Source organism: Meles meles, chromosome 8 (assembly GCF_922984935.1).
Source record: "Meles meles chromosome 8, mMelMel3.1 paternal haplotype, whole genome shotgun sequence".
Classification (NCBI taxonomy): Eukaryota; Metazoa; Chordata; class Mammalia; order Carnivora; family Mustelidae; genus Meles; species Meles meles.
The window spans coordinates 52873450-52891787 of NC_060073.1; the positions used below are offsets into that span (position 1 = coordinate 52873450).

Consider the following 18338-nt stretch of genomic DNA (forward strand, 5'->3'; position numbering starts at 1 on the left):
GCTGTCCAGCTTGTTTTCAACTCTGATCCCTCAGGGGAGCCTCCCTGGGACCTGCACGTCTGCACTAGGGGAGGCATCTGATTTAACTGGACTGGGCCTTTCATCTCTACCTCCCCACAGCCCAACACAGAACCTGACACAGGATGAAGGCTTCAGTGAATATTTCTTGAACAAATAATTGAATCAGTGAATCCGCAGAGATCTCCTGTGGCTCTTATATGGAAGGCACACTGTCCCATTTGTGACACTCCCCTTTCTGTTTCTCAGGTTGCCAAGGGCAAACATGTTTATCAAGCACCGGCTGGTTGGCAGACACTATACTGGGTGCTTGTGCCTGTATCATCTTTTTAAAACCATGCAACAACCCTGTAATTAGGTATTATTCTCATTATATGAATGACCCTGTAATTAGGTGTTATTCCCATTATATGAAAACCCTGGGTATCGTGAATATGTCAGGTCTCTGGTCGAAAACAACTTGTAAGTGCTACATCAGGTCAAACCTCTCTCAGAAGCTTGTGATCAGCACTGTAAGCGCTCTGCTTAGGGGAAGATTTCACGTGGAATCCCTGAACGGATGGGGAGATTTCATGGAGAATCTTTGCAAAAAGAACCAGCACTGCAGCCTGAGTCCTCAGATGTACATCTTTAATGTGGCCATGGCCTTGTGGAGATTTTCCCCAGCAGCTCTGTCACACTAGGAAATGTGTCTGTGTTAGGTCTCCTCCTCGAAGGCAACCAGAGGGGCAAGGTCTTCAAAAGCTAGTGATGGGGAGAAGAGCAAAGGCAGCAATGTGCTGAGCACACAGTGGCTTAGCTGTGCAGTAGGATGACTGGAGCTGCAGGCTCTGTACAGAATGGCTGAGAATGGGAAATGGGTGTACGCAGCCCACGAGAGCCAATATACGTGGGACTCTGCTTCTCAGCCTAACAGAACATGGTCCCAGGTCAGACTCTATAGAGAAGTCAGCCACCGAGTGGCAAAGTGATACTTAAAATAATGTGGCAAGCTCTGAAGAGAGTTGGCTGCCTGAAACTGACATTTACCATGCACTGCATTTGTCCTCAAAATTCTCAGGACTCTTATAACTCTAGTTGTTGTTTTAAGGGAAAAGGGCAATTAATTGGCTATTTCCTTCCCCATGTAAGGAGAAGGAACATTGTATTTCCTTTTCAAATCTACTAAAAGATAAATCCTAGCTGAGAGACCTTGATTCTGATATCACAGTTTTAGAATCTACTTGTTTAGTATCTTACATTTTGATGTGGGTGACGTGGGAGATGTGGGCAGAGCCCTGGTCTGGAAGTCATGGCCCTTGGAGCTCAGTCTGGACTCTGGCACTAATTGGCTGGGCAATCCCAGGTCTTCTCTGGCTTTCAGGGCTGGACATGAAGAGCTCTGAGAACACCAAATAACCACCATGGCCTCATGCTTCCTGAAGCTAATTTGGGTGATAACATGTCTTTGTAAGCACAGATGCTGAAAGCCGGCGGGGGCGGGTGGGGGGGGGGCAATCTCTGTCCCTCAGTGGGCAAGCCTTGGGACTTTGGGAAGATCCGAAGAGAAGGAACTGATGCAAGATGCTACAACCTCAGAGTCAGAGAAAGAAATGATGATCTTAATGAGAGCTCAGCTGGAGGGGCTCTAATGGCCTCAGGTGAGGGTGGGAGGCAGGGGGATGAGAGCTCATCTATAGGAGCCTGGAAGGCCAGGTGACTGCTAGTTGCTCAGTCCAGGTACTAACGGTGTGTCCAACAATTGTCAGGTCTGTTGTGAGCAGTGACTGAAGTCTCCTAGGTGGAGGACAGACAGCTGAGCTGGACTGAGCTGGTTGTGCAGCAGGTGCAGGAGCTGGAGCTTCTAAGCCCTATCAGCACGATGGCTTTTTAGTTCATGAACAGTTTCCTCACCCTAATTGGCTCTCTAGGGCCCCAGGAGTAGCACTGGCACCTCAGAACGGTACCTGTTACTGGGAGAGCAATTCCCCTGGTACTGGGAAGAAGGCAGGCTGTGTTCTGGGGGATGTGCTAGCTGCCACCAGCACTGTAAGTTTGCTGAGGGTTCCCTCAGTTCAAGGTAGCTGTGATTGATGGACAGGGTCTTGGAGGGGCCCCTTGTCTCCTGGAACTCTCTCATTCAAGGGGGACCGGTCATGGTTGACTGCTGTGACAGCTAGAGAGCAGGAAAGACCCTTGGAGCTTATCTCTAATCCCTTATCGCATAAGGGAGCATCAGGAGTCCAGAAAGCCTTAGAATCCTGCTGAATGCCATAGTTATTACAAAACCTGAAAAAATAAATTCAGCTCCTTTGCCTGCCAATCCAGGGCTTGCCTGGACCTGATGGCCAGTAGGCACTGCAGACCTAGAGTAGGCTGCTACTCTTGGATCTCCCACTATCAACTCTGTCCATACCAGCTGGAAATGGGGACAGGGGCTTTGCTGGAGTATGTCAGTGCAGTCCTTGGATTGACTCTTGAGATTTGAAGGGAAAGAAATAGAGGTGCCAGTCTATCAGATGAGATGAGTGAGCCTAGATCCATCCAATCTGTACCTTCTGCATTCTACTATGGGCTATTTCTTGGCCCTGAAATCTTGTTTCACAGCTGGGTTGTCCTACGAACCAGAGCTCTGAACGCTGTGGACCATCATCTTCTGCCTCAGCCCATCACCTAATCTCATGCCCATGCTTTGACTCTGGCTTAGATGTGTCACATGGCCCTACCGCACACTCTTTGGATCCCCTTGGCTGAGCTCACTTTACCTCTTGCCTCTGTGTGTTATGCTCCCAAATCCTCTAGCTTCATCTCTGATCACTGTCTTCTGTTGTGGGCCTGCCGCTCTAGCTACCTGAGAGGCTCTTGATTGCTTATGATTCAGAACAGGCACTTAGCTTGGCAAGGCTCTTCCCAGTCTGATTCCAAGCTAACTTTAGAGCCTCATCTCTGTCACTCTTCTCCATGAACCAGCTTTACCAATCTTTCCCCCAGAGGCCTCACATTTTGACATCCGTAGTCCTCTGTTTATGATGTTCCCTCCTCCTGGAATACACTCTTCTTGTTCCTAGCATCCTACCCCAAACGGAAGGTTGTTCCTAGTGTCCTACCCCAAATGGAAGTGTGACTCAGTTATCAGAACTCAAGCATGCAGGGATGGAGTTAGACTTGGAAACAAGCAGGATCCCCATTACTAGGATTGAACCCCAAAGGGTGAGGCTAGAACAATTGAAGTAGCCATTGCTTTAGGCCAGGGTCCAGCAAACTTTGTCTATAAAGGGCTAGGTAGTAAATATTTGTGGCTTTGTGGGTCCTACAGGCTCTGTTACCACTTCTCAGTGCCGCCACTGCAGAGCAGATAATTTGGGAATTGATGGGCCTGACTGTGTTCCAGTAAAACTTTATTTGCAAAAAGGGCAAGCTGTGGTTTTCTGACCCCTGGTTTAGGCTCTGCTTTGGGAAATTGGATGAATTTGAATCTGTGAGTGGAATCAAGTAGAAATATCTGTGTAGAAGCCAGGCAGGGCCAGACTCTGGATGGGAACTGAAGGTAGGGAATAGTGTTAAGATGAGGCATATGGAGGAATGACAGGAGGAAAAGGACAGAGTTAATTTTGGCTGCAATCTAGGATTGTTTGAAGGAGGGAAGTGGGAACTCTGGAAGGGAAATTTGGGGATGCATTGTGAAGGGTCATGACCAATTTAAGCTATTCTGTAGGCAGTGGAGAGACACTGGATATTTTTGGTCAATGGAATACAATCAAATCTGTATTTTTGGAAAGTTATTCTTGCTTAGTGAGAAGAATGATTGCAGGAGACAAGACTGGATGCAGAAAGCCCTGCTGGGCGGTCACCGCAGTTGTCCTTGCCATTGCTTTTAGCTTACTGGTCTTCGAGCCAGTGCCGTGTCTGAATGCCCAAGAATTACGTGGGTAACTTGCCAAAAACATAGATTTTTGGTCCCGTACCCATACCCGAGAGATTTGGATTTGGTAGATTCAGGATTTCTAACAGCCCCTCCAGATTTGTGAATCACGGGTCTGGCAAAGCAGGATGGAGGCTGACCTAAAGAGGCTATGGACGCCAGAGAAAGTAGGGCACACATAAGATGGGGTCTGGCAACAGCCCTCTCCTTCCCTCTTACCTCTGGTCCTGACAGCCCCTCCACTTAACTCCTTTTTCTTCACATACCACCACCCCCTCCCACATCCTATTTTGGTCATGCCCTATTGGTTCTCTTTGAAACAACTCTTCTGTCCCTGTCTTTCCATTGCTACCCTTGTTCGGGATCCCACTACTGCTAAACCAGACAAAACTTCCCCCTGAACCCCCAGTCTCCAGTTCATCAAGGTAATCATAAAGCCCAGCTCTGTCCCTCTCCAGAGCCTTTGCTTTTAGGATAAAGGTCAAGCTCCTTAGCTTAGCATTCAGGGCCCTTCAGGAACTTACTCTCCTGCCAGTCTTTCCAGGCATATTCCCTGCCATTCCCACCCATGCTTTTGCAATCTTCCTGTGCTCTGTGCTTTTACGATTATCTTGTATTTGTAGCTTTGCCCCCTCCTTATGTCTTCCCTCCAACTCAACCTTGCTTTTCCTTCCCTTTTCTCTCCCTGCTTGTGTTCGACTGTATCTCCCCCGGAGTGGGGGCGGGGAGCGTAGAGTTAGCTGCCAAGGGACACCTCCCAGGACCTTTGTGCATCAGAAACGTGTGTCTTCCCCATCCGAAGTCCTAATCCTCCACTTGTGACGGACAATTGGTCACTATGGCAACTGACTGTGACGTCACAGGATAAGGACTTCAGGTGAAGTGGCAGGAGCAGGTGAGTGTGTAGGAAATAGATTTTAATGTCTGTTGAAGGTCTCCCCCCCCCACACCCTCCTTCCGTGCCGGGGGCACGGAGGGCTATCTCGGGCTCCTGCTGATTTTTAAAATGATGCGGTGAGAGCGTGTGCCTGGCATCTGCGTGCTGCAGCAGTGTGGGGCTGACAGAGTGTGTCAACTTGAGCTCTGGGTGTGCAGGCACCGCTGCTGCGTGAGCCTGTTATTCCGTTCTGGATTGCTATTTTGATACCCAGATTGCATCATTCTTCCTACGTATAAACAGGGGGTCCCCAGGGCCCTGCAGCTACTCACTTCTCCACCAACACTGTTGTTGTGATGAGCTCTATTTAAATGAGCTGCCGGATCGGGGCAGATTCCAGCCATACATGAGCACTGTCATTTTGGGGAACATGGAGGGCTGAAGGATTTTTGGATCGAGTCCTAAAAGGCTGAGAGTGATGGCCTCCTGAGCCGTGCAGAGCGCGGCAGAGCTAGTTCCTGAAAGTTGAAAATCTCGTTTTCTTCCTTCTGAGCTTCTATTCCAAGGCACCCAGAGGATTAGGAAGGAGATGCAGCTAGGAAGAGAGTCGCCTCTTTGAGGTCTCCCTCTTGCTGCTCAGTTTGGGAAATTGCTGCAGAGCCTTCGAGATAAACAGGAACAGGAGGAGTCAACCAACCTTTTCTTGCAGGAGCGTCTCAGGTGAGCTGGAGAAATGCAGCCCTGGCTGAGGATGTATCAGAGAAAGGAGAGGACCCAGGGTGCTCCCCTTACCCCACCCAGGACCCAGTTCCCCAAGGGTTAGGCCCTGCAGCCCAGCCGGCTGCAGCACGCAGGGTGGGTGTGCCTGGGCACTTGGTGAGCACCGTCCTCGGGGACCCGTGGTGGTCTCACCTGTCGCTCTTCTGACTTCTCTCCCAGGTGTTATTCTCATCACAGGGCAGCAGGGCCATGGGTAAACCTGCTGGCAGCCAGGGGCAGGAGCAGCAGTCCCCATAGGATCAAAGTCTGCCTTTCTAGTAGGGACTAGGCAATCTCGGGCGTGGGTGCAATGTGTTTCTAGAGGGGGGGGTGCTGCTTTGAGTTATGGGCTAGAAGGCAGCAGGGGCTTGTGTGGTGGGGGGCTTAGCTGGTGCCTAGTACCTTGGGACTGTCCTTGGCTGGGAGGGCAGGAATGGGTAGTGAGGATGGCCAGCATGCCAGAGGATACCATCAGAAGGTTTGTTTTTCTTTTTTTTTTTTCCTCCTTATCTAGTGACTAACAGAGGCATGAGGAGGTAGAATGTTTTACTTGTGGATACAGAGGTAGATTGTCAGGGACTGCTCAGTGGTTCGAGGTAGCACCTATATTTTATAAGGGCTCCGTGGCTTTCAGCTAAGTCCCTCCCTCTCTCTGGGCATCCACGTCACCATCTGTATGGTGAGGGAATTGGCTACATGCAAAAAGCTAGGTCTGTCCAGCTTTGGTTCTACAGGTGAGAGCTGGCAGGGGAGCGTCAGGCTGCTTCTGAGGATGCCACTGGTCTGTGGGAGTCAGAGCTTGGGCCCCAGCTGTAAAGTTCCTTGGAGCTGTGGATAGGAGCTATAGGATGAAGGGCTTCTTAACCCTCAGTGGGCTGCATAGCACTGGGCTCAGGCGTACGTACCTGGGGTTCATGTGTCCCTACCTGGTAGGCTGAGCTGACCACCTCCTTGGGATGTCTCTCCCAGCCTAGCCTCCTGGTCCCTGTTGCCTTGGTGCTGCTGTTCATCTTTGAAGGGTGGACTCTCCGGTCTTGACCCCCCTCCCTTGCTGCCCCACTAAGTCCTGAGCTCAGCACACTCTAGGCCCTGGCAGCAGTGGTTGTCGTGCCAGAGTTCAGGCAGCTTCCCATGCCCTTAGCTCGTGGGTCCTTCAGTGAAGCTGGGAGTTAGGGGAGGCAGGATGTGTCCACCAATCGCCAGAGAACCTAGGTATCAGGACACCCTGCTGTCTGTCGGGGATCTGCCCTCTTCCCCTCCCTGCCAGAAAGGAGATACATCACAGCTGCATTCAGTATGTTTCCTAACTTTGTGGAGCCTCTTTAAAACTGGGTGATCCTGCCCTTCTCAGCTGCGTGGTATGGGGAAAGAGCTATCAGGCTCAGGTTCGGGACCAGGGGATGCTCTCTCTAAGGTGCTTGTTCTCAAACATGGTGGTATACTGTTATATAATATACAATTTTAACAACTACTCATGCCTGGATTCCACCTTCTAAAACTTTGACTGGACATCAGGATGTTTAAAGTGCCCCATAGGATTCAAATATGTAACAAAATTTGAGAATCACTGGTTCTATAATATGAAACTATATCCAGATTTATTACCAGGCAGAAAAATTCTTCTTCACCTGCCTTTTCTCAAAGATCATATTTCTTAAAACTTGAAGCACAGATGGCTGGCTCCCAGTTCCTTCCTTCTGGATTCCCATGATCCAAAGCTGGATTCAGGTCATCATTAGAGTCTGATCATTATTATGGAATATTTTACTTATAATAAAATTATTGAATTAATTAAAACTACCTTGTTTACACTTGGAGTAGAGAGCTATAGCATAATGGAAAGGGCTGGGTTTCAGAATCAGGGAGACTTGGATTCCAGTCATTGCTCTGCCCCTGTTTTATATGATCTTTGCCAGGTGGCAACTTCTTGGAGCCTCTGTCTCCCCAGCTATGAAATGGGGATAAGGCCTGCCTCTCAGAGGTGGTTTGATGATTAAATGAGGTAATGTTCCTAAAGGTCTGGTGCAGGGAATGGTGGTAAGAGAACCATCTGCCCCACACCTCCCAGAGACCAGAGTGCTCACTCTTATGACAGGAGGACTGAACACCTTGGGCTTTCAGAGCTTCTCTCTCAGGCCCCTAGATCCCCAGGAGAACTCTGGTGCTTGTGACTTCTTCATTCAGGAGGCAGAAACCCCACTTGCTCTAGGAATGGTTGTGTGTGACCTTTGGGTCCTGGCTTTGCATTGCTCAGAATTGATATTCCTGTGTATGAAATAAAAGCTTAAGGCTATTACTTGAATAATCCAAATAGAAAAAAGGAAGTGCATCTAAATATTTTATGTAATATGTGATTTAAATATGTATGAATAACTAAGTATTAAATATTAAATGTTAAATATTATAAGCAGATGTTTGGTTATTTTATATGTACGTCTGCAGCCCTACGGGTTCATGTATTCCAGCTGTCTCAAGTGAAACTTCAGGGGTGCTTGGGTGGCTTAGTTGTTTGGGCATCCAACTCCTGATGTTAGCTTAGGTCTTAATCTCAGTATCATGAGTTCAAGCCCTGTGTTGGGCCCCAGACTGGGTGTGGAGCCTACTAAAAAATAAAAAAATAAAAATAAATAAAGTAAAACTTTGTTTTGTTATTGACATTGAAGAATGGGGAACCCTCTGGAAGCAAAAGCTCAAAGTTAGTACAGCTTAATGGGGGTTAGGGACCTTCTAAAGGAAGATAAGAATTTCTGGACAAAGATGTTGTGACCGGGGGCACCTGGGTAGCTCAGTTGGTTAAGTGCCCAACTCTTGATTTTGGCTCAGGCTGTGATCTCAGGGTTTTGAGATTGAGCCCTATACCAGGATGAGCTTTTAGATGTAGGCCTCTCCTAAGCCATTAGCCTGTCCCCTGACTTGCTGACAAAGGGGATAGGCAGGTCACTGCTTGGCTCTCTGTCCCACCCAGTTTTGCCCAAGGGAATATTTCTGAAGCTTGGGTGTAGGAGGCAGAGGAATAGGGTTGGATAATCCACAATTCCCTGCTATTTCTATTCCCTTCATTTTAAGACTGTAGAAAATAAGGTTCGGGGGAAAGGGGCCACTTACCTGAGGTTACACAGATAGTGCCTGCTCTGGGCCTGGAACCCACATCTTTCCCAAGCACTGTACCTCTGCTCTGGGTCAGACCTGATTCCTTTATCATCCTGGCTGGGTTTTTTCTCATCACCCTAAAAGCTTCCAGACAACTTCTTACTACTTTCCGTGGCTGTGAGTGCAAGGAATATGCATGGGATATCCAAACCCAAAAGAAATATAATTGTCCAATCTGCTAAAAATTATGCAATATCCTTTGGTGGCAATTGTGGATTATTTTTGTATGCAGACATATGAACAGATAGTTAAAATGCAATGTGATATTTGTCATACTAGAAGGATGTTCAGGGTGCTGCGGGAACCCAGAAGAGGGAATAATTAACTCATCCTGAGGGAAATCAACCTTGCTTCTCCAAGGCAGAACATTCAAACAGGTTTGAAAGGATGAATAGGAGTTTATCGGAAAAGGAGGAGAGAGGGAGCAGCACTTTCACAGAGTTAGGCAGATTTTTGATATTAAGAAGACAGCAGAGATATTTGCCCTGACAAGGACACAGGGTGTGGGGCAGGTGAAGCTGAAGATGAGACTAGAGAGGGATAAAGCCAGTTTGGAGGGGCTGTGAGCACCAGGATGCGGACCTTGGCATTTAAGCCCAGGGGCAGTAGAGGATGTGTAATGAGCCCTTGCCTGATCTCTTCAAATGGTTCTCTTTTTGCATGAGGCAAATGAGACTAATGTTTGGGCATCTGCTCCCAGAGACTTAGAAGCCTTGTGGAAATCATTTTCAACAAATAGAGCAGCATTTCTGACCTGGCGGTTGATGAGGAGGATCTCCCCAGGACGAACCAAGTGGAAGGGAGGGACAGTCACCTGATTCCCCTGGGAGATGACATGTGTGAAGAGCATTCTTTTTCACCTTTGGCCACTGTTCTTGACAGGCAGGAGAATATCTGGGAAATGGTTGCTCTATGGCTCTGTGAAGGCTGGGGAGGGTTTCTTTGGTGGGGGGAGGGTAGAAGGGGAGAAAGAGTATTGAATTACTACTTTATGTGATGTTGTGAATTTTGATTTTTCCAGGATAGATCAGTTAGCTGTTGCTGCATTAGGAGACACTCCAAGTTTAGTAGTTACCAAAAACGGAATTTATTGATGATTCTATAGGTCAGCAATTTGGACTGGGACTTTCCGGGTGGTTCTTCAGGGCTTGGCTAGGCTGGGCTGGGCTTGGTTAATCTCGGCTGTGCTCACTGTGCTCACTCCTATGTCTGTGTTCAGCTGGTGAGGCAGTTGGGGCTAACTGGTTTATGATGAGTTCCAGTGAGCCCCTGAGACAACCAAGGTGTCGGTCTGCCTGGTCTCTCATCTTCCAGCAGCTCCAGCCTGGGTAACAAAGCCACTTGAGGACTAGGCTTGGAGCTTGTTCAGTGTCAGGTCTGCTGTGGCTGGAACAGGTCATGAAAGCAGCCTGGCTTCCAAGGGTTGAAGATAGCCTCTCCCTTTTAATGGTTAGGATTGCACGTGCGTGGACGCGGGGGTCGAAGAGCTTGTGGCCATGTTTTCACTCGACCTCTCAGACTCTCTGACTTCGATCACCTGGGAGAGTTGAGATTGAGGTCCTGGCCTTGCAGTGAATGGGATATGAGAAAACTTTGGAATTCAAAGTCAACATTTGCTGAGAATCTGGTGCTTTCTAAAGTATTACAGAAAATAAACCTCATGGCAACTCTTCTTTTCTCTTCCTATTTTACATCTGAAGAAACCGGAGCACAGAGGAGCTGAGGGGGATTAAGTGACTAGCCCAACCAAGGTCACTGGGTGGTCAACCTGGTAGACTTCAGTTGGTCTGACTGCAACTGCCATTTTCTCATTTCGATGGTATGAGGCTGAGCAGATTGTCCTGCTGCCTTCGCTGCCATAGCCACCGCTTTCTGGGTGGCCCTTATGCCTGGGCACAGGCACCTGGCCCTACTCAGGAGCCTCATTTCCTTGCATGCAGTGGGTTTCCTGCTCATGAGGTGGGCCTAAAGAGTACTCCAGTCTCCAGGGTGGCAGTTCCATGATGCTTATGTAGTCCAGGCACCCCTTGTGCTGGGGAAAGTGTTGGAGACTGTTAAGATTTCTCTAGGAAAAGGAGATAGGACCAAATGTTCATGTTCACGGGTGAGACATGGGCAGTGCGTGCAATGTGGCTGGATGGAGAAGGCCCAGCGAAAGCTCTCTGAGCCTCATGAGCAGACTGACCGGTATTGGCAGAAGTAAGAGAAAAATACCTCCTCGATGAGCAGGCAGGGAGGCCTTGCTTTCTCTGGGGAGAGCTTGCTCGAAGCTTTAGCTGTGAGATCTTTAAAGTCGTTCTGCTGTGTGGGAACCTTAGTGGCTGAATCTGTGCCCTGGGCTAAACTGGTCCCCTGGAGCTTGGCCAGTAACATTGGGGAATGAGGACTGGGAGCAGCAGGAAGGCACCCAGTTATCAGAACCAGAACAGGGTTGGGCCTGTGATAGAATGGCTTGTGAAGGGGGCAGGACCAGGCCAAGACAAGGATGCAAGGAGGTCTATAGGACTGGCCCTTAACTGAGATGGTCATGTCCAGAGTACCTAGATGTTAAGTGCAGACCATGACACCAAACGTAGTTCATTTTGACATAAGTGGCTTTGGCACATACCTTGGTGTTGTATATTAAAAAGCCTTGTGTCTGGGCCTTATGTATAATCTGCCATGTTGCCCTGACTCTGCTTTTTTGCTCCCTTCCCAGAGCTCATCTCCTGTCCTGGGTGTAAGCGAGTACACCTTACCAGGGATGTAACTGAACATTTTTTCCTGCAGTGCGTTTCTACTGGGCAAGCCAAGATGGCCAGGGTAAGTTAGGACAAGTAAAGAAACAGCTGATCGTTTTCAGAAATCTTTGGGACCCCTGTTCATAAATTCACCGGTTCAGGGGCGCCTGGGTGGCTCAGTGGATTAAGCCGCTGCCTTCGGCTCGGGTTATGATCTCAGGGTCCTGGGATCGAGCCCCGCATCAGGCTCTCTGCTCCACGGGGCCCATCATTTCATCTGAATTGTTACTCCTCCATCAATTTGCCTAATCATCCATCCACCCATCCATCTACCCATCCACCCACCCTTCTCCCCTCCTCTCTCCTCCCCTTTCTTCCCCTCCCCTCTTCCTTCCTCCCTTCTTTTTATCCAAAGAATATCAAAATATTTGAATTGGGGAAAGTAAAATGGGCGTATTTTTCTCTCTTACAGCTCTTACTGGAAAACACTAGTACTAAGCTTTTATTTCCTGCCCCCCACCCCGAATTGAAACTTACATACCAGCTTGAACTAAATGGGTTCATCAATGTTGCTCATATTTAGCAGCTAATACCTTTTTCCTGAGTTTCTGAAATTTCACATCACTTACTAACTAGCACCTCCTGCTCCTCCTGCTCCTCCCTCCTCTGGGGTACCCTTGCCACTGCATTTGATCCATTTGCCCAATCTACTTACTTGATCCTGTATCTAATTTTTGTTGAGTGTCTGGTACGGGTTGGGCCTTGTGCTGGGAGCTAGGGACACAGACACCCATGTCCTTTGCTTTCAAGAAGTTCATAGTTGAATTAGTAAAACCTGTATTTCTCTTCTTTTTTCCCCACCGTGGGTTTGTCAGATGCCAGTAAGAGGACACTGTGAGAATCCACATCATTTTGATGGCCTGTGTTATTCAGGCCCAGACAGGCCAATTTCTTCCAAATCTCCTTTTTCCTCATGTTTTTACAATTAGCCCTGCAAGATATTTGCTGACCGAATGAATGAACATCTGGACTAGGAGAGGACCAGGTTCTCTTGGACCCAGCAAGCCCCAGTTGTGGAGGCATGACTCTGAGAGTTGGTCTGTACTTGTTCTTTCTTGGTCATATATGATCACCTCTCTCTGTACTTCCACAGCTCTGGCTGCTCCCTTTTTGCAGGCACATGGGATTTTCTGTTTTGCCTGTGCACTCCCATTTCAATCCCTCATCTGCCTGGCAGACGTTCACTTGTCATTACCTATCTGATCAGAAATTACCTCCTCGTTAAATAGTTCCTGGCACATCCTAGGCTGAGCCCCTGGGAAACCGCACTTTGCTTCCTTAGAACTTGGTGTGGCCTTTTATCACAGTATCACCCACTGACCCTGCCAATCCACCACCCCATGCGGGCTGTGCATGCCTGGGGAGCTCCCCTTTGCCTTACTTACTCGAGTGTCCTCATCTGCAGCATGGGACTTGGGGGAATAGCCCCCGAGGCCACTCTTGTTTTAGTCACAGAGGATGCTTTGCTTCACAAGCCACCTTGTGACCCTCCCCAGAGGCTCTCCAGAATTGACTGCCCTCCAGGGAACAGCCCTCCAGGCTTCCAGTCCCTCCCAGAGGCCTCCCCCCACCCCCCACCCCCGCCCAACCCTGTCCCAGAGAAGGATGGGTCAGTAACTGCAGACCTCTGTGCTTACAGAACTGCTCCGAGTGCAAGGAGAAGAGGGCGGCGCACATCCTGTGCACCTACTGCAACCGCTGGCTGTGCAGCTCGTGCACCGAGGAGCACCGGCACGGCCCTGCGCCCGGGGGCCCGCTCTTTCCCCGGGCCCACAAGGGACCACCAGGTAGCTCTCCCTGCAGTCCTTACCGACTCACGCGCCCCAAAACAGTGCCTGACCGCAGACTTCTGGAGAGCAGCTCTTTCTTACCTTGTTTCCCTGCTGGGGGTGAGGGTAGGGGTGGCCTCCGTGCTTTGCCCAGAGGACACGACAAGTTCATGCCAGGCTCTCCATTGATGGGGAGACAGGGCAGGGAGGGGTGAGTATGAGCCAGAGTTGCAGAGAATAGTCATGAATTATCATGGGAGCTAGCTGAGTTCCCTACTTTTACCTTCATTTAGAGCAGTCATGCCTCACTTCTGTTTAGTGACTTGTCTAATTAAACAGCCAGGATCAGGGCTTATCCATTTGCCCATCCAGTGCCGCTTGTTTTAAATGACAGTCTCCTTGACCATCTTTGCCCAAGGTCCTTGACCTGTGGGAGGGGTTTTACCTTTGTGACACCCACAGGAACCAGAGTTAATGATCCATGTGATCTGGCCTGGGGCCCCTCCTTCCACCCCTCCCCCCAGCATCCTGGTGAGTGAAGAGGTTTAGGTTGAATTTTAGAGGATTCATCACTCTGCAGGAGATCTGTTGCTGCAGCAGCAAGCATCTTCCTCAGCTGTGGCCAGGCAGTGAGGGGTCTGGGGCTGGGCCGTGTGTGATTTCTGCACAGCAGGGCAAGTCCCACCAGGCTCCACTCGCATTCTTCCTTGTGCTCCAAAAACCTCACTGGCCCAGAGAGAGGCCTCTCTTCCTTCCCTCCAAGTTCTGGGTCTCCCCTGTGTTCATTGAGGCCTGAGGGCTGCTCAGTGGAGTTTACCTGAGAGTCTTCCTGAGCAAGAGAAGCCCACTTTCTCTATCTTCTCTGGCAGGAGTGAGTGGCGGTTCTGGGGACTTCGCCTTGTACTGTCCTCTCCACACACAGGAAGTGCTCAAGCTATTCTGTGAGACCTGCGATGTGCTCACGTGCCATAGCTGCCTCATGGTGGAACACAAAGAACACAGGTGCGGCTGGGCTGGCTGGCTGCCCCGAGGCGGCTCGGGAGGGCTCTGGACTCCACTTTGCTAGCACTGGGCTCCCAGTGTGTCAAAATGTTCTCCCTGCCTGTGCTAGTCTGGGGCCCTGAGATTGGAGTTTTTGTCTCTGCTCCCGCTGTGGGCTTTCTCTGGGAAAGGCCTGAAGGGCCAAGACTCAGCACTTTCCCTAGATATAATCCTGGCTTCTGTGGGCCAGGCTGAGACAATACTCAGTGGGGGTTCTTGCTAGGCTGGCATGCTCAGCCCTCCTCAGCTTTTTCTTTCCTCCTTCTTTAGGTGTAGACATCTTGAAGAAGTTTTGCAAAACCAGAGGATGCTTCTAGAAAGTGTGACTACACAGGTGGCTCATAAGAAATCCAGTCTACAGACATCTGCAAAACAAATTGAGGACAGGTAACACATACTAACCCCTTGCCAATGCTGGAAATGCTATGTTTCCTGACATCCTGGATCCCGATACCAGGCTATCAGATGTTGTACTCAGGAAGAATGCAAGGGGTTAAGCAGATGTGGGCATATGTCCCAGTAGACATATGTTCTGGAACTTAGAGGTCTTGTGACCACTGAAAGGGCTTTGGGTCATCACTTGGTAGATGGAACCAAGCTAGATCAGAGTGAGCAGTATGAGTTTGAGCCTAAGCACATGCCTTCTGAATGTGGCCATGACAGAGCCATGACATGCTCAAGAAGGAGGGCATAGAGCAGATTCTGGGTTTACCATGAAGATGTAAATCAGTGGCAATTTGCCCCTTATCCACCCTATCCCAGTGTCTTCTGTATAAATCTACAAGGGATATGGGGCCATTGATACTTAATGTGGGAAGAGGAATTAGTAGGAGCTCATCATGTGATGGGCACTGGGTTGGGCATCTACATGCATGATTTTGTATAATTCTTATAACTTTTTGAGTTGGATTATCTCCATCGTTTTGATGAGGAAACTGAGGTTCAGAAAGGAACACAGCTAGTCAGTGACTCAACTGGATTTGAGAGCTAGATCTGTGTGATCAAAGCCCGTGTTCTTTAAAAAAAAAAAACAACTTTACTGATATAATTTGTATACTGTAACATTGTCCTTTTAAATTTTACAATGCAGTGGTTTTCAGTATATTCACAGAGTTGTGTAAATCAGTATTACTGTTTACTTTTAGAACACTTTATCATTCCCAAAAGATACCTGATACACATTAGTAGTCGTTCCCCATTACCCCCAATATCCCCAGCCCTTTGCAACCCCTAGTCTATTTTCTGTCTCTGCCCATGCTCTTTTTACGGCGTGGCATTGTTCAGTGACGTAACTCACTCTCTCTGTGCTGCCTCCAGTGCTGTGGAACCCGTGAGCTGCTGGGTTGACCTGAGTGTGGACCTGAGATTTACCAGAGAAAACCTGGTCGAGCTTTGGGCCCTTGGCCCACTTAGATTGAGTGTGCTGTGTGGTACCAAGGTTAGGGTGGTAAAGGAAGGTTATCCTTTCTTTATATTTGGTGTCTGCTGGGCTCTGATCTTCACAGGCAGCCTCTAAGATATTGGTTGTTATGTTTGCTGTCTCTAGTCCTTCATAGGCCTGGAGGGAAGAGCTCACCATACTTTGTCATGTTCTGTTTATAGGATTTTTGAGGTGAAGCATCAACACAGGAAGGTGGAAAACCAGATCAAAATGGCCAAGATGGTTCTGATGAATGAGCTGAACAAACAGGCCAACGGGCTCATAGAGGAGTTGGAGGTATATGAGGACAGATGGGTCACATGGATGGGTCAGTGTTCTCCCTAGGTCAAAAACCAGGCACATATCAAACTAATCCCAGGGCTCAGAGCTGCCTGAGCTGGAATTCACATGTGCAATTTGCATAGCTCTTTACTGTTCCCTATATCTTAAAATGTCCAGTCTCATTTGGGGAACATGGCTCATTAAGGGCTAGAAAGTCAGTTCAAACTCCCATCAGTGCTATGGCTATAAGGCAACTGCCTTCCTGGGCTATGCAGGCTTATAGCCTCAGAAAAGACAGTCACGAAACAAGTCATGCCTGAGAGATGTAGACATTTGTTCGTGCCCTCCTTCATTTATCACACATTCCCTACTGGCACTATAAAATTCACCCACCTTCCTCCCTCCTCTCCCGTGTCCTTCTGCTGCCCATGGCAGCACTCTGTCCCACTGTCATCCCCTTGGGGGCACAGTCTCATCTGACTCCATGAGGGTTCCCACTGAAACATGAGCCACCAAACTCCCCAAACAGGTAGACTGAAGTCCAAGAACAGGGTGAGGGACTCTGTCTTCTCTATCCATACCCAGGGCATTACTAATGAGAGAAAGCGGAAGCTGGAGCAGCAGTTACAGAGCATCATGGTCCTCAACCGTCAGTTCGAGCATGTGCAGAATTTCATCAACTGGGCTGTCTGCAGCAAAACCAGTGTCCCTTTCCTGTTCAGCAAAGAGCTGGTAAGAGCTCCAACTCAGTAATCACTGCTTTGGGGTTAGTAAGTGAAAAGTATCTTTTACCAGACTCCACAGTGCCAAGGACAGGTGCTGAAACAGCCCTGCTTTCCTCCAGGCAAGTCAGGTAGGAAATTTTGTAGTTCTGTGTTAGGTCTTGGATTTAGGCATGAGCCTGGACACTAGCAGTGTTCTTTCTGGACATCCCAGGGACAGTTGTTTGTGTTCAAATTGGGGCTTGTGTTTGAAAGAGGCATTGAGAATGATGTTGAGGTATTGGGTATTGGGTATTGTGAGGGTGATGAACACCAGGAGGAGTGAGAATTTTGAAATACGGTGGTAGGGTGTATATTGGGTTATGTTGAATCTAAAGTGCCTTCAGGGCATCTCAAAGGAGATGTTCCAAATCCATTTCAGTTGGTGAGTCTGGAAGTCAGAGGGAAAGTCGGGGTTGGGGAGGAGGTTTGGCAGTCACTGGGGTATTGGTGGTGCACTTCGGAAGAGTGTGTGAAGGAAGAAGAGATAAGACATCTGGAACTGAGGGAAATACTAGCAATCTCAGCATAGACGGAGGAAGAAGGAGAGTGAAGGAGGGTGAGAAGCAACAGTCAGAGATGGATTGCGGGAAAAGTAGGAGCGGGTGGTGCACAGAAATTAACAGAATTTCAGATTTCAAGTGGTCAATGTTATCGTTGCTACCTAGGTAAAAGAGGATGAATAGTGAAGAGAAGCCTTGAGATCTGGGAATCAGGAGGTCCCAAGTGATCTTTTAAAAGAAATTTCAGCAAAGCAGGAGGGTGAAAAGCTAGTATGGGGGGACTGAGGGGAGGAGAGGAGGAAGTAGAAACAAGTGAAAAGAAGGGAAATAAGGTATCTTGAGAAGGGGCAGAGTTGGGAGATTGATTTTAAGTATGGAAGACATTTGTGCGAGTGTATTTGGGAGAAGAGGTTGATGATAGAGAGAAGAGATGTGTGGTGGGGTGAGCATACTGAGAAGGCAGAGGGAACCAGTTGACCCTAAACATAAAAGGTACTTCCTCTGAGGAGGGGAGGACGGGAAGGTCTCCATATAATGTTTGGAGGTTGGCAGGGTACCAGTTTGGGGGCAGTTTGTCTTTTGTGTCTCTTGTGCTTACTGAAGTAGGAGGTGGTAAGAGGGTTAGGCACTGGGCAAGTGGAACTGAGGTGAGAAGTGAGGGATTTAGTCACTGAGGACAGTGGAAGAGGAAGCCAACAAGAAAAGCAGTGATAAGAGAAAGGACAGCAGGGTGCCCCCGAGGTTGGTGGTCACTGAAGTGACCCCAGATAACATGGCTTCGGGATGGCTGTATTGACCTAAAGTTAATGGACAGTGATGATGCGGAGGGAATTAGGCCCTAGTGATATTATGACTGCAAACGATGGGAAGCTGAGCCGGCCCTAGGGACTAATGGAGCGGGGCTTGGGAAATTCAGGGAGGCTAGAGAGCGTGCTCAGAAAGAGCGAGAGCTAGTTAGAACAGGGGTCAGGCATGGTAGATGAAGGTCTATAGATGAAGGAAAGGTCTGGGTACAGTGCCCAGACTGAAAAGAGACGTGAAGGTGATTGACACTAAAAAGATGGAGGAAGAAGAGGC

At 48.8% G+C, this 18338-nt stretch overlaps 1 protein-coding gene across 1 annotated transcript in view; it reads left to right on the plus strand.

Moving 5' to 3' along the window:
- TRIM66 (tripartite motif containing 66) overlaps positions 1–18338 on the plus strand; it is a 57096-nt gene that overhangs the window by 10228 nt on the left and 28530 nt on the right. The window contains exons 3-8 of the mRNA XM_046014115.1: positions 11404–11507; positions 13125–13272; positions 14124–14256; positions 14566–14682; positions 15898–16012; positions 16583–16729. Coding sequence (XP_045870071.1) covers positions 11404–11507; positions 13125–13272; positions 14124–14256; positions 14566–14682; positions 15898–16012; positions 16583–16729 — 764 coding nt within the window. The remainder of the gene's footprint in view (positions 1–11403; positions 11508–13124; positions 13273–14123; positions 14257–14565; positions 14683–15897; positions 16013–16582; positions 16730–18338) is intronic.